This window comes from Sander vitreus, chromosome 9 (assembly GCF_031162955.1).
Source record: "Sander vitreus isolate 19-12246 chromosome 9, sanVit1, whole genome shotgun sequence".
In the NCBI taxonomy this organism is placed as follows: Eukaryota; Metazoa; Chordata; class Actinopteri; order Perciformes; family Percidae; genus Sander; species Sander vitreus.
This window is the reverse complement of record NC_135863.1, coordinates 33112506-33125163: the sequence shown is the minus strand read 5'-3', so window position 1 is coordinate 33125163 and position 12658 is coordinate 33112506. Positions and strand designations below refer to the sequence as shown.

The window sequence follows — 12658 nt, the reverse complement described above, 5'->3', positions numbered from 1 at the left end:
AAATAGATGGGGCCAGCTTGTTACCATGGGAACCTCAGTGAAACAGTCACAGATGCCTTCTTATAGGCATCTCTATAATGCTCATGGATGAGGAGACGGGAGACAGGAAAGAATGAAATCATACAGAGATGCTGGAGGAATAGAGGTTTTTCTCATGTCTGTCAATCTGAGTGACAACAACATCTGCTGTTAGTCAAAATGATGCGTTAGCTTCTAACTTAGCAACTAAGTGACACTTAAGATTTAGATAAGGTTACTTTTACTACGAGGAAAATTACTAAAAGAATGACAGCTGCAAGTTGCTTTTGCATGCAGTAAATCCAGGAAATCTTAAAGCTGCCTATATATAATATATTTATATTAACAAAGGATCAAATGATGATGTGTAATGTGAAAGAAGTTCGTAGTGATGACCCCACAGAAATTTAACTCCACAGTTCCTCTGAGCGTTTGAGCAGGAGGAGGAACAACTGGATATACTTTCATCGCATTCATCTAAAATGCATGTTTGATGCTTTCATACGTCAACACTTTCACTAAGATTAGGTTGGAGACACAGACTCAAGAAATTACACCACCCAAACTAGCAGTCAGACCAACAGGCGGCGAGATCTCGCTGTTCGCAGCATTAGATTTGGTTTATCAAAGACGCTAGCAAAGCAATACAGTACAGTAAAAAGGCACAGCAGAAACGTCAGATAACAGCAATGAACAACTTTGCCAATTTTGCATATATCCGCAGTTCAAATCAACTGCCATTTGTCTACCCGGATTTGACTTTTGTGTTACCATGACGTCACAGTGATTCAGTTTTTTTAGTTTTACAGCCTGCCACTCACTGCTTTCATCAGCCTCTCAGATGCAGCAGGCAGCTGTGTTCAGCAAAAACAACTAAAAATGCACTGTACACTATATGCTCAGCACCAAACAGCAGGCATACAAAGTCAGCAACTAGCAGTTGAACATATTGGTGCATTTACCAGCTACAGAGCCAAATCTTTCTTGAGTTGGTGGTGACCAAAAACAGAGCTAAAAGAGACTATTTTAATTACATTTGTCCGTTGGCCAGAGAGGCGACTTAAAATTAATAATGATGCTTCATGTCTGCTGGATGTGTAAGTAAGCAACTGTTTGCTAACAGGTTCACTTTATCAACTTTATAAGTTAATATGTCAAGGTTGTGTACAGCTTTTTGTATTGCCCCCAAGTGGCCAAAGAAACACTTAACGCCGTTTTGAGGTGTTCTTAAAGATAGAGAAAACTTTTCCGCTCTTCATAACCTGTATCTTGCCCAGTTCGGAAAGACGGTGATTCCACTGTCCAAACAGGCCACATTTCCTCCATGCTGCCACTGCCATGTATCTCTGCTTTGTTTACCTGCTGTTGAAAATCAAGTCTTGGCTGCTTGGCTGGTGTCTGCAACATGCTCTTTTCATCAGTGTCTCAGGGTCCGGGGGTCTTTAGCAATTAGCTTAGATTGGTTGTTGTGTTCGTGGCCCAGACACAATTTACACTTTACAATCAAGTTTTTGTCATTTCACGCAACTAATTTGAAGTAATAGCCATACCTCCACTCCGCAAAAGATGTCTTAAGCGGTGGCTCTGCCATTTTTGTTTTGTCTCCTCGGACGAGTGTTGCGCAAACGAAAAGGGATGTTTGATTTGTTTTTCTCTCCTCCCGTTATGCAGATAGTTGAAGAACCACTAACGCAAGTAACGCGATAATATTTTGATTAGTAACTGTAATGTGATTACCGAGTTATCAACAGTAATGCGTTACATTACTACGTTACCCCCAACATTGAATGATGGACCTTTTGTATCTTAATATAATGCTCACATAATACAGGTCTGGCTCTATGGAGTTTTCACTGTCTTGTTTTGGACATTTGACACAATTCCCATTTAAAGTGGAAACTGTGATGGGATTCTATACATTCTGTATTGGGCACATCTGAAAATATTAGACAGGTTAGAGCTCAATGAAAGTGTTATATAACAAAATATTCTGTGCATGAAGGGGTTGTTCAACATAAAACCTTCCAGCGACAATTCATTAGAATTGGTCTCTGCTCCTGAGCTTCAAATCAAAATCCACTGTAATCAACAGAGTACTTACTCTTCTCCAGGACTTTATAAAACTTTTTTTCTCATTCCTGAGTTTAAAGTGACACGAAGGATCTCGAGACAAACACTGCAAGCATCTGTCAAAGCTTCGACTAAGGTCCATTTTGATTTTGCGCTCAAAGAAAGACAATTTTATATGTTCTTTGTCCACAGTGTATGTGTTTGTCGTAATCCTGCATTCACTTGTGCTTCTTCAGTAAAATAAACATCAGGCGGAGGGCAAATATGTCCTTCAACACCGTTCAATGCCACAATCAAACCTTATTATTACCTGTGAGCATTGCCTAAGGTGAGTTTGTTGTCTCTTGTGTCTTTCAGGTATAACCACAGTGCTGACTATGACTACCCTTAGTAGTGTGGCGAGGACATCACTACCCAGAGTGTCTTATGTCACTGCCATGGATCTTTTCGTCACTGTCTGCTTCCTGTTTGTCTTTGCTGCTTTGATGGAGTATGCAACATTAAATTACTATTCATACAGCGCTCGAAGACCCAGCTGTATGGAACCTAAAAGATTGGTGAGTTGGCCTTAAATCATCTTTTTTTATAAGTAGATACATTGAATAATCCTGCAGCAATATTTCTAAAAATCTCCTAATAATGAACTCATATGTGATGTGAATGATGATCAAATGTAGCTGGAAGTGATGCCCTTATGTACAGGATTACTGGCACTTGTTACAAAAGTAGCTTTTCTCTGACAGTGCTTTGGTTTGGTTATCACAAGAAGGAAGTGCGAAAACCTTTCAGGGTTGAGATGAGGTGATGCTGCCATTTATAAGCTCTTCTGATAAGACGGTTACTATTTTAAGGGACACTGCATCAGTCTGAACAAGCTTCCAAGTTTCAACAACTGACGGAAGGCAGTGTGGGCTGTCACCTCATGCTCTGTGCAGTAAACCAAAGCTCTAATCTGAAGTTAGACAGAGACATTCAGGCTCTCCTCTGTGGAGATTAGTGTGATTGTTTTTCTTCTAAATGCGCTTTTTATTGTTTTTAAAATGGAAATACGTTTCTCTCTCTGTCGAACTTCTTAATATATAATCACAAGCGTTTGAGTCGGTGTCCAATTTGTATCAAATTGACCTAATGCAGAACGTTGTTGAGCTGTTGAGAGAAAGCTTTGCCGTCTGACCTGCGTGTGCATTTGGTGCGTATTTAATTTAATTGTATTTACAGTGGTGTGAAAAGTGTTTGCCCCCCTTCCTCATTTCCTGTTCCTTTGCATGTTTGTCACACTTAAGTGTTTGAACATCAAACCAATTTAAACAATAGTCAAGGACAACACAAGTAAACACAAAATGCAATTTGTAAATGAAGGTGTTAATTATTAAAGGTGAAAAAAAAATCCAAACCATCATGGCCCTGTGTGAAAAAGTGATTGCCCCCCTAAACCTAATAACTGGTTGGGCCACCCTTAGCAGCAACAACTGCAACCAAGCGTTTGCGATAACGTGCAATGAGGCTTTTACAGCGTCCTGGAGGAATTTTGGCCCACTCATCTTTGCAGAATTGTCCTAATTCAGTTACATTAGAGGGTTTTCGAGCATGAGCGGCCTTTTTAAGGTCATACCACAACATCTCAATAGGATTCAGGTCAGGACTTTGGCTAGGCCACTCCAAAGTCTTCATTTAGTTTTTCTTCAGCCATTCGGTGGTGGACTTGCTGGTGTGTTTAGGATCATTGTCCTGCTGCAGGGCAAGTTCGTTTCAGCTTGAGTACACGAACAGATGGTCGGACATTCTCCTTCAGGATCTCTTGGTAGACAGCAGAATTCATAGTTCCTTTTATCACGGCAAGTCTTCCAGGTCCTGAAGCAGCAAAACAGCCCCAGACCATCACACTACCACCACCATATTTTACAGTTGGTATAATGTTCTTTTTATGAAATGCAGTGTTCCTTCTCGCCAGATATACTTGGACACACACCTTCCAAAGAGTTCCACTTTTGTCTCATCGGTCCACAGAATGTTGTCCCAAAAGTCTTGGGGATCATCAAGATGTGTTCTGGAGAAATTGAGACAAGCTTTGATGTTCTTTTTGCTCAGCAGTGGTTTTCTCCTTGGAACTCTGCCATGCAGGCCATTTTTGCCCAGTCTTTTCCTGATGGTGGAGGCATGAACGCTGACCTTAACTGAGGCAAGTGAGGCCTGCAGTTCTTTGGACGTTGTTGTGGGGTCTTTTGTGACCTCTTGGATGAGTCGTCGCTGCGCTCTTGGGGGTAATTTTGGGCGGCCGGCCACTCCTGGGAAGGTTCACCACTGTTCCATGTCTTCGCCATTTGTGGATAATGGCTCTCACTGTGGTTCGCTGGATTCCCAAAGCTTTGGAAATGGCTTTATAACCCTTTCCAGACTGATAGATCTCAATTACTTTCTTTCTCAATTGTTCCTGAATTTCTTTGGGTCTCGGCATGATGTGTAGCTTTTAAGGATCTTCTGGTGGACCTTACTGTGTCAAGCAGCTCCTATTTAAGTGATGCCTTGATTGTGAACAGGTGTGGCAATAATCAGGCCTGGGTGTGGCTAGAGAAATTGAACTCAGGTGTGGACAACCACAGTTATAGTATGTTTTAACAAGGGGGCAATCACTTTTTCACACAGGGCCATGATGGTTTGGATTTTTTTTCTCCTTTAATAATAAACACCTTCATTTACAAATTGCATTTTGTGTTTACTTGTGTTGTCCTTGACTTTTGTTTAAATTGGTTTGATGTTCGAAACACTTAAGTGTGACAAACATGCAAAGGAACAGGAAATGAGGAAGAGGGGCAAACACTTTTTCACACCACTGTATAGTGATCAAATCATAACCGACGTTATCTCAGGACACTTTTCAGATAGAGTATGTCTAGACCACACACTATAATTTACAGAGACCCAACAATTTCCCCCAAAGAACAAGCATTTGGTGCGACAGCAGCGAGGAAAAACTTCCTTTAACTAGGAAAAACCCTTGGGACAGAACCTGGCTCTTGGTGGGCAGCCATCTGCTGTGACCAGTTACATATGTTAATATATATATATATAAATATTTTCTTTCCTCTTATGTATTAATACTGTATACTTTTACCTAAAATGGTAGATTAAAGAAATAATCTTGATTAACAAAATTGTACTTTATTTCCTTTATGTATTTGTTTTGTAAGCACAGAATAACAGGTAATGTAGGCTGTTTAAAAAGTATTTCTTTGCATCCATTTATTGCATTTGTGTCCAGTGTTTACCTTGACTGTATTTTACTTAGCCTAGCTTTTCACAAGCCATTTAATGTACTAGAGGCGTGATCAACAGGCATAGTTCAAATGACTCTGTACGCAATTGGATAGTCCTTCAACCAATCAGACCAACGATCCGGGTGACATAGCAGCGACAACATCAACGGGTTGCTGCGCTTTGGTGGCCGCCATGTTGAATGTAAACAAAATGCTGCTTGCCGTCGCTTCTCTATCGTCATTGTGTTAAACCCGCCAATAGCGTGCCAGGTGGATAAGCCAATCTGTGATTGGTTCCCGCAGATTTGTAACGGAAGCAAGATAAATAAACGTACAGGCTGTGTACGTTTCGGCAGTGTTCCAGCCTGAGCTGCAGGGAGAAATCAAATCGCTGGCAGATCAGGCTGGGTTTACCCAGTCTAGCTTCTTCCAGTCTGAGAAAGTAACCCTTATAATGTTATCTTGACTTTGAAATAATAATTCTTCTCTGTGTAAATGGGAGACATTTTTGCAGGATGGAAGTGTAATATAATAGTCAGGATATCTTAAACGCTAATACATTGATTTTGACCTTTTTTCCCGCAACTTTCCCAATCCCCAAGTACAATACTAAATCACTGGTGTGTCCCTGTAATGTCTGGTGTCCCTTTAATTATTTTTAGGTTTTGGGTAAATTAGATTATGTGGCGAGGCTTAATACAAAATTTGTTAGGTGAAACCCTGGCTACAGACAAAACAGATGGATGCAAAGATCTAATTTTCATGACTCAGTAACAAGCTCTGTTCATTGAAAATACATGGTTGTTACTGGGAAAACAGATCTATCCAAATTCCTCTAAAAATCCCTTTAAAACAACTGGTCCGTACTGGTGGGGGGAAAAAACTACATATTTGATGAGTGAGCATTAATTAAACTCAAATATCTATTTAAATTCATGTTCCTCTATGTCTCTTGTTCTTCTCAGAACTATTCTGTCCTGGATGTGAGACCTCCACACACCGTCATCACTTTAAACAACTCCATGTACTGGCAGGACTTTGAGGACACTTGTGTCTACGAGTGTCTAGATGGAAAAGACTGCCAGAGCTTCTTCTGCTGCTTCGAGGAGTGTAAAGGAGGTGGGTGGAGAAAAGGACGTGTCCACATAGATTTACTTGAGCTGGACGCATACTCGCGCGTCTTTTTTCCCACCTCCTTCTTGCTCTTTAACATTGTTTACTGGGTAGGCTATCTCTACCTTTAGCACACTGGTGACAATAAATGGACAGCACAGTTTAACAGAATCCAAGATTAATAAAAAGGTGACGCCAAATAAACTCTTTCCTGTGCTATCTGGAGTGGTTACCTGGAGACAAAAAGACAGCGTGCATCTGCAGGCCTGTGCCAAGCAGAGATTTCTGCCTCTATGACTTCAGGTATGATAATACGACACATTACTGATTCCCTTCAATAGGCTGTACACAGAGGGAGGACAGGATGGACAGGATGGCTAATGACCACCTAAAGGCAAAGAAGGAAATGTGCTTTGCACTGCTACCCCAAACTTCTCAATCAGGAGGATGACTTGTGTTGTAGGGAATGTACCGGCACGTTATTATCCAGCCATCAGTTAAATCCAGTTGATGAAAATCCAAGGACATTCAAACCATTCATAGTGCCTTCCTCTGGAGGGGTAGATGATATCTGCTACAATAATCAGGGAATAATGATTTATAAAAACTTAATAGAAGAGCCTGGCTTTGACTGATTACGGCTGTTCTTATTCAGAGCTTTGAGTTACATTTATAAAACAGCCATTTGTTGTAACAACCATATGAAAACTTATTAGGTTTTTATCTCTTCACACTGACTTTCAGCCATTAGGCATGACTCATTCCTCCTGCTAGTAGCCCTATACAGTATAATCAATAAACTGGTTCCCAGGGAAGAGAGTGGTTTGAATAAACCTTACAGCAGAAAGAATACTGATACAGTATGTGCTTTATTGGCATAATTGTTTATGTTAGTGGATGTGAAGTCAAAGATTTAAATGGTTATTTTAGACAGTGTGCGTACAGGCTCAAATCTCTCATCATTGTACACACAGGCTAACGCTGTGGCTACAAAAGGCAATCCAGCACAGAGCACCAACACTTTTCAATGACACGTTTTTAAAAATACCTTTGCTTTAAGGGAATAGTTTTGGATATTTTAGGAATTGGCTTTCTTGCCAAGAGTTAGATGAGAAAATGTATAACACTCTCACGTCTGTAGCCTTTGGTATGCTAAATAGGAGCTACAGTCAGCAGCCGGTTAGCATAGCCCCGGTTTACAGTCTTTATGCTAGTTAACAGCTAGTCTGGCCATGTCTGAAGGTAATATAATTTGCCTACCACCCCTTTGGATTTTGTACATATTAAACAAACATATAATGTGTTATTTACATTACATTTATTTACTGCGAGTACGTTTTTACCTATGGACGGAGCCAGGCTAGCCATTAGCCCCTGTTTCCAGTCTTTATGCTAATCTGGCTGCTGGCTATAGCTTCGTATTCATCGTACAGACATGTAAGTGTTATCAATCCTCTTATCTAACTGTCAGCAAAATATATATAGACAGTAAACATTAAAAAGCAGTTTATCATGTATACCAACTGCATTGTCACAGATTGGGGCCCTCAGAGATGAAACACCCAGGGAAGAAAGGCAGCCATGTGTATAATTCAAGTGTTACTTTTCTGGATGTTACACATAATCTTACCATGTATTGGTGTTGCACAGCAGCCACTTCTTGCCAGAGCTCTTAACACACTATAGATGAAGTGAATAAGCAAATAATTTCTTCTTTTAGTCGTTAAACTAACAACGACCCTTCAGTTCTTTTCCTAACGGGATGCCCAAATTAAATTTAATGTGTGTCATTTGTACATTACTGTAGGCACAAATATAATAATCCCACTCATCAGGATCACTCATCTCTGTTTGGCCGTTGACTCTTATTTGCAATAGACAATTAAATATCACCCTGAAGAAGTTATAATACGTTCTGGGATAGAATTATAGTTTTAATAAGGACTGTTTGTATTATAATTTGATTCTGTGTTTGTATTTGGCATTAGCAACCGTTGAATTGCCTTAGTGTAGCCCGCCCAGAGCTGAGATGAACAGAAATATATATTTACCTCTGATAATAACCTCAGCATGAGGAAGACCGAACTTCAGCGATGGTTACGTCTTTGCCTTGGGCAGTATACTTAAGCGGAATTTTTTATATCCCTCGGTTTTGTTTTTATTATATAGGCTACATATATGTGCCAAATATTTCACGTGTCCAGTCATTTATGTTTTCAGGCACGTATGAACAACACTAATATCTTTCATTACTGCACAAATAGTACAATGGTGAAATTCTTAAGACGTAAAAGAAATATAGTATATATATATATATATATATATATATAAAAAGTTGGCTTTTTAATTGTGGGGTATTTACCGATTGCCAGGGTTGATGCTGCATTCACACTGTGGCAGTATGCAGTCGATGTGAAACTGAACGGTCATTATTGCCAACAGGAGAAGAACAATTAACTCCGCCAGCACTGGTGTAAAGTGCCGCCTACTGTGCCTGCAGACAAACTGATGCTGAATGAAAATGGTTGCAGCCACATGTCAGTGTACCTGTTTTTCGCGTCTCTGCAAGAAACACAAAGTACTGACAGCAGTGCTTCTGACTGTCTTTTACAGCTGCAAAGATTAATCGATTAGTTGTCACATTAAATTATTCGCCAACTATTTTGATAATCGTTTTGAGTAATTTGTTATTAAAATTCTCTGATTCCAGCTTCTTAAATTTGAATATTTTCTAGTTTCTTCACATCTCTATGACAGTAAACTGAATATCTGAGTTTTGGACAAATTTGAGGATGTCATCTTGGTCTTTGGGAAACACTGATCAACATTTTGTAGACCAAAACAACTAATCAATTAATTGAAAAAATAATTGGCAGATTTATCGACTATGAAAATAATCATTGGCTGCAGTCATAGAAATAAAATGAATAGAAAGGCAATTTCCATTCAAATCAACGTAGCAGAATGGTCAGAGCAGCAGCCATTTTTATGTACCATTGCCATGGTAATGTATAACACTTCCAATAATAAGCCGACTTCCAGCAAGTCGCGGAGCTGAGGTTTTGCAGTAACGAACAAACGAGCAGTGTAGTAGTAACGTTACGAGGCAGAGAGGCAGCCGGTAAATGAGTCAAATTAACTTCATGCTTCATCCACACAAAACACGTTGCTATCGCCACGACTGACAGCTTTATTCAGCTCGTTTTCTGTGAACGATGTAGCGAGGGGGTAACGTTCAGGCGGAGTTAGCAAGCTGACATTAGCCAACTAACACCGGCTGGCTGGCTTGTTGGCTGGTTCCGCCGGTGCTTAGCTGCATCAGTTACAGAGAATGAGCCGAACAGCAGGCTGGGTCTAACGTTAGCGGTCCGCTGACCCACTGCCGCTGGGGCTAACTGTCCCTCCTCACTCCTCACAACGTCTCCCGAGCTGCATCGGGCGGCACTCTTCCCAGCTGCAATACACTGACGCGCATTGTCTCTATGACAACTAACAACAATCGCCATTTTGTTGTGTACCAATCAAAGGACCACGGGAAACAGTTCAATGGCCTTTCTATCCATTTTATTTCTATGGTCGCAGCCCTACTTTTTTATTCTTTTCTTTGGCAATGTAGTCAATTTGTTTTAATCCTACCTACTTTGTAATAACTAAAAATGTTAACATGGTATTTTATTGGCCACAATGTGAATGCAAAACTATTGTTTTATATCACATTTAATGCTCAGTGTTAATTCATTACTCTGTGGAGCCCAGAGGTTGCAGTGTTCTGACTCCTTTCTGCTGACAGATGAAGGGCGATGCAATAAGTTATTCTGAGTGGTGCTATACAGTAGTTTACAATAACTCTGTCATTACCATGTTAGAATACAATGTGATTAAAGCTCAAAGAACATACACTTTTGTGGGGCATTTTTGTCTTAACTGACAGAGAGGGGAGGCATATATGTGACAGAGACCCCAGGCTGCACCTGCACAGCCACCGGGATGCCCCAATTCTTAAGTTTGTATTGGCAGAATACACATAACGGGGCCCTGACTGCTGAAATCTCACTGTTGACTCCCACTGTATCATCAGGCAATAGTGTCTAAAACACACAGCAGAAACGGACACAAGAAAGTTCTTGCATCGTTTAACTTAGTAGTAGTAGTTCTTTTGAGTAAGACTCAAATGTAAGGTTGAGAGTTATTGTAAACACTGCTCCAGATGGTCTTTGAAAGTTCATTATCATCACATTTTCTGTAAGATGGGATTTACATAGGACAATAATACCATGGTTGTTAAGGATATGTAACATGGTCTAAAAGGGTTAAATAAATGTGCCTTTAAACTGACACAACAGATTTTCCATCTGCTGTCACCACCACTCTCTACTGTACGTACCCTGTCAAATTTGCTGTTGATTTTGCGTCACGTTTTTCCAAATGGACAGTTCACATTTTTCTGTATTTTCTTTCCAGACACAGGGAAAGCAAAAGGGGTAAACACGGGCGGGATTTAGCTTGGGATTTGATCCCAGGCCAGTATGGGCATGTGTGTGGCTCCAGACTGAACCATTGAACCAGGTCTGGGCTTTGTGTCATCTGTGCCGAGGATCAGCAGGACTTGTGCAGAGGGACAGACATTTAGACATGAAACGTATCGGTCTGCCAATAATGTGCTATGTAAATCCCTTGCAAAGAAAAGTTGTGTATTTTTGTGATTCAGAACTTTTTGTCATGTAAATGGGCAGAATTTTCAGAGTATTAGTGACGTTTTGGTGACTCAAAGTACAATAAACTCAGTGCAAATACTGCATTGATTCTAAGCCACATTCGGTATTGTGATGAATAAGCCAAAGACATGTCTGTGTTAGTTTATTCTCTGAAAGTTTAAATCATGTTGGAGGAAATTGTTGTGTTTTGAGTTACGACTTCAGTTTCCATGTATTCAGTGCAGTACTGTGAAGTGTCTTTGGAATGAAAACTATGAGCGTAACAGAAATAATTAGCCTAGAAGCACCCTAAGATGGTTTATGTTATTTGCCAATTCATCCACTGATTGTATTATTTGTGGCAGAAATCTCACTAACTGCTACTGTATGTGCTAAAGAGGATGTTGACGAGTGTCTCTGCTGCTGTATGTAAACTGCGGCTTTTCATTCTGTAGCCAAACTTGTGCTATCTGCGGTGTATTTCAACAGTGGTAAATCATATTTTTGTTGACATGTATTATCTCTTATCTAACTTAGTGTATACACAATACTCAACTGTACACTTCTTCTGCTTTGTGTTTTCATATTTGTGGCTTCATTGTGACATACAGTAGATATCTCATTACGCAATGGTACAGTCAAGTGCAAGTGTTGAGATTGTACTCCTCAACAGCGTGGTGTCCTGTGAGTGGGGTTGTTTTGATGATATTTCTCATTTTGGCTCCAGAATCTACATTCCATTTCTGATGCCCATGCTATTTTCATACTTATGTTTTTTTAATAAAGTGTTGTTTTTTTTTATAAACGTACATCAGTGCAGTCAATTTGGCATTTCAAATGTCTTGTTTAAATGCATTTTTAAAGCTATAGTGCGTAGTTTCTGTGTCCCCCATGAAGAATTCTAAGTAATGACATCAACACTGTCGGCGCGTCCACATGATACGTCCGTGATCTCGCACCTCCTCCACGCAGTTGCTAGTAGCCAAGGAGGACACAGAGGATTAAAACAAACATGGACTCTTCAGAAGGTAATTATCTTCACACGATTCCTGTGTGCAAAAGTTGCCGGACGACACCACTTTCTGAACATAGCCAGACTGAGAAATACAGAGAGAGTTGTGTGGAGCTGAGTCTTAATTAGCTTTGTAGCAACTCATTTGGCAACGGCTTGAATAAAAATTAAAAAGTTAGGCACTAAAGCTTTCAATGGTTTATTAGAAAATGTGCTTCCTGATAGACTCTCTTACCACAACTGTTTTATTTTGTCAAAATCAATTTTGGACAGAGTGAGAAGCACAATGGGACCCATTATGCAACTACTCCATTCATAAACCGTTAACCTGCAACAAAAACATAAAATGTCTCCATAGTTGCACCTTAGCAAAATGTTTAAACCATGTATTTGCTACAGACCAGTCCAGTCACCCTACGAGAGAAAACGCATTCGAGGAAGGATCAAAACAAACTGACCCTGAGTCGGTCTTCAAATTCAATTGCCTGAAATCCAAT

The 12658-nt window shown here is 40.1% G+C and overlaps 1 protein-coding gene across 1 annotated transcript in view; it reads left to right on the top strand.

Moving 5' to 3' along the window:
* gabrg3 (gamma-aminobutyric acid type A receptor subunit gamma3) overlaps window positions 1–11067 on the top strand; it is a 75322-nt gene extending 64255 nt beyond the window's left edge. The window contains exons 8-9 of the mRNA XM_078259836.1: window positions 2446–2645; window positions 6308–11067. Of these exons, the coding sequence (XP_078115962.1) occupies window positions 2446–2645; window positions 6308–6586 (479 nt within the window). The 3' untranslated portion in view covers window positions 6587–11067. The remainder of the gene's footprint in view (window positions 1–2445; window positions 2646–6307) is intronic.
* Window positions 11068–12658: the final 1591 nt, after the last annotated feature.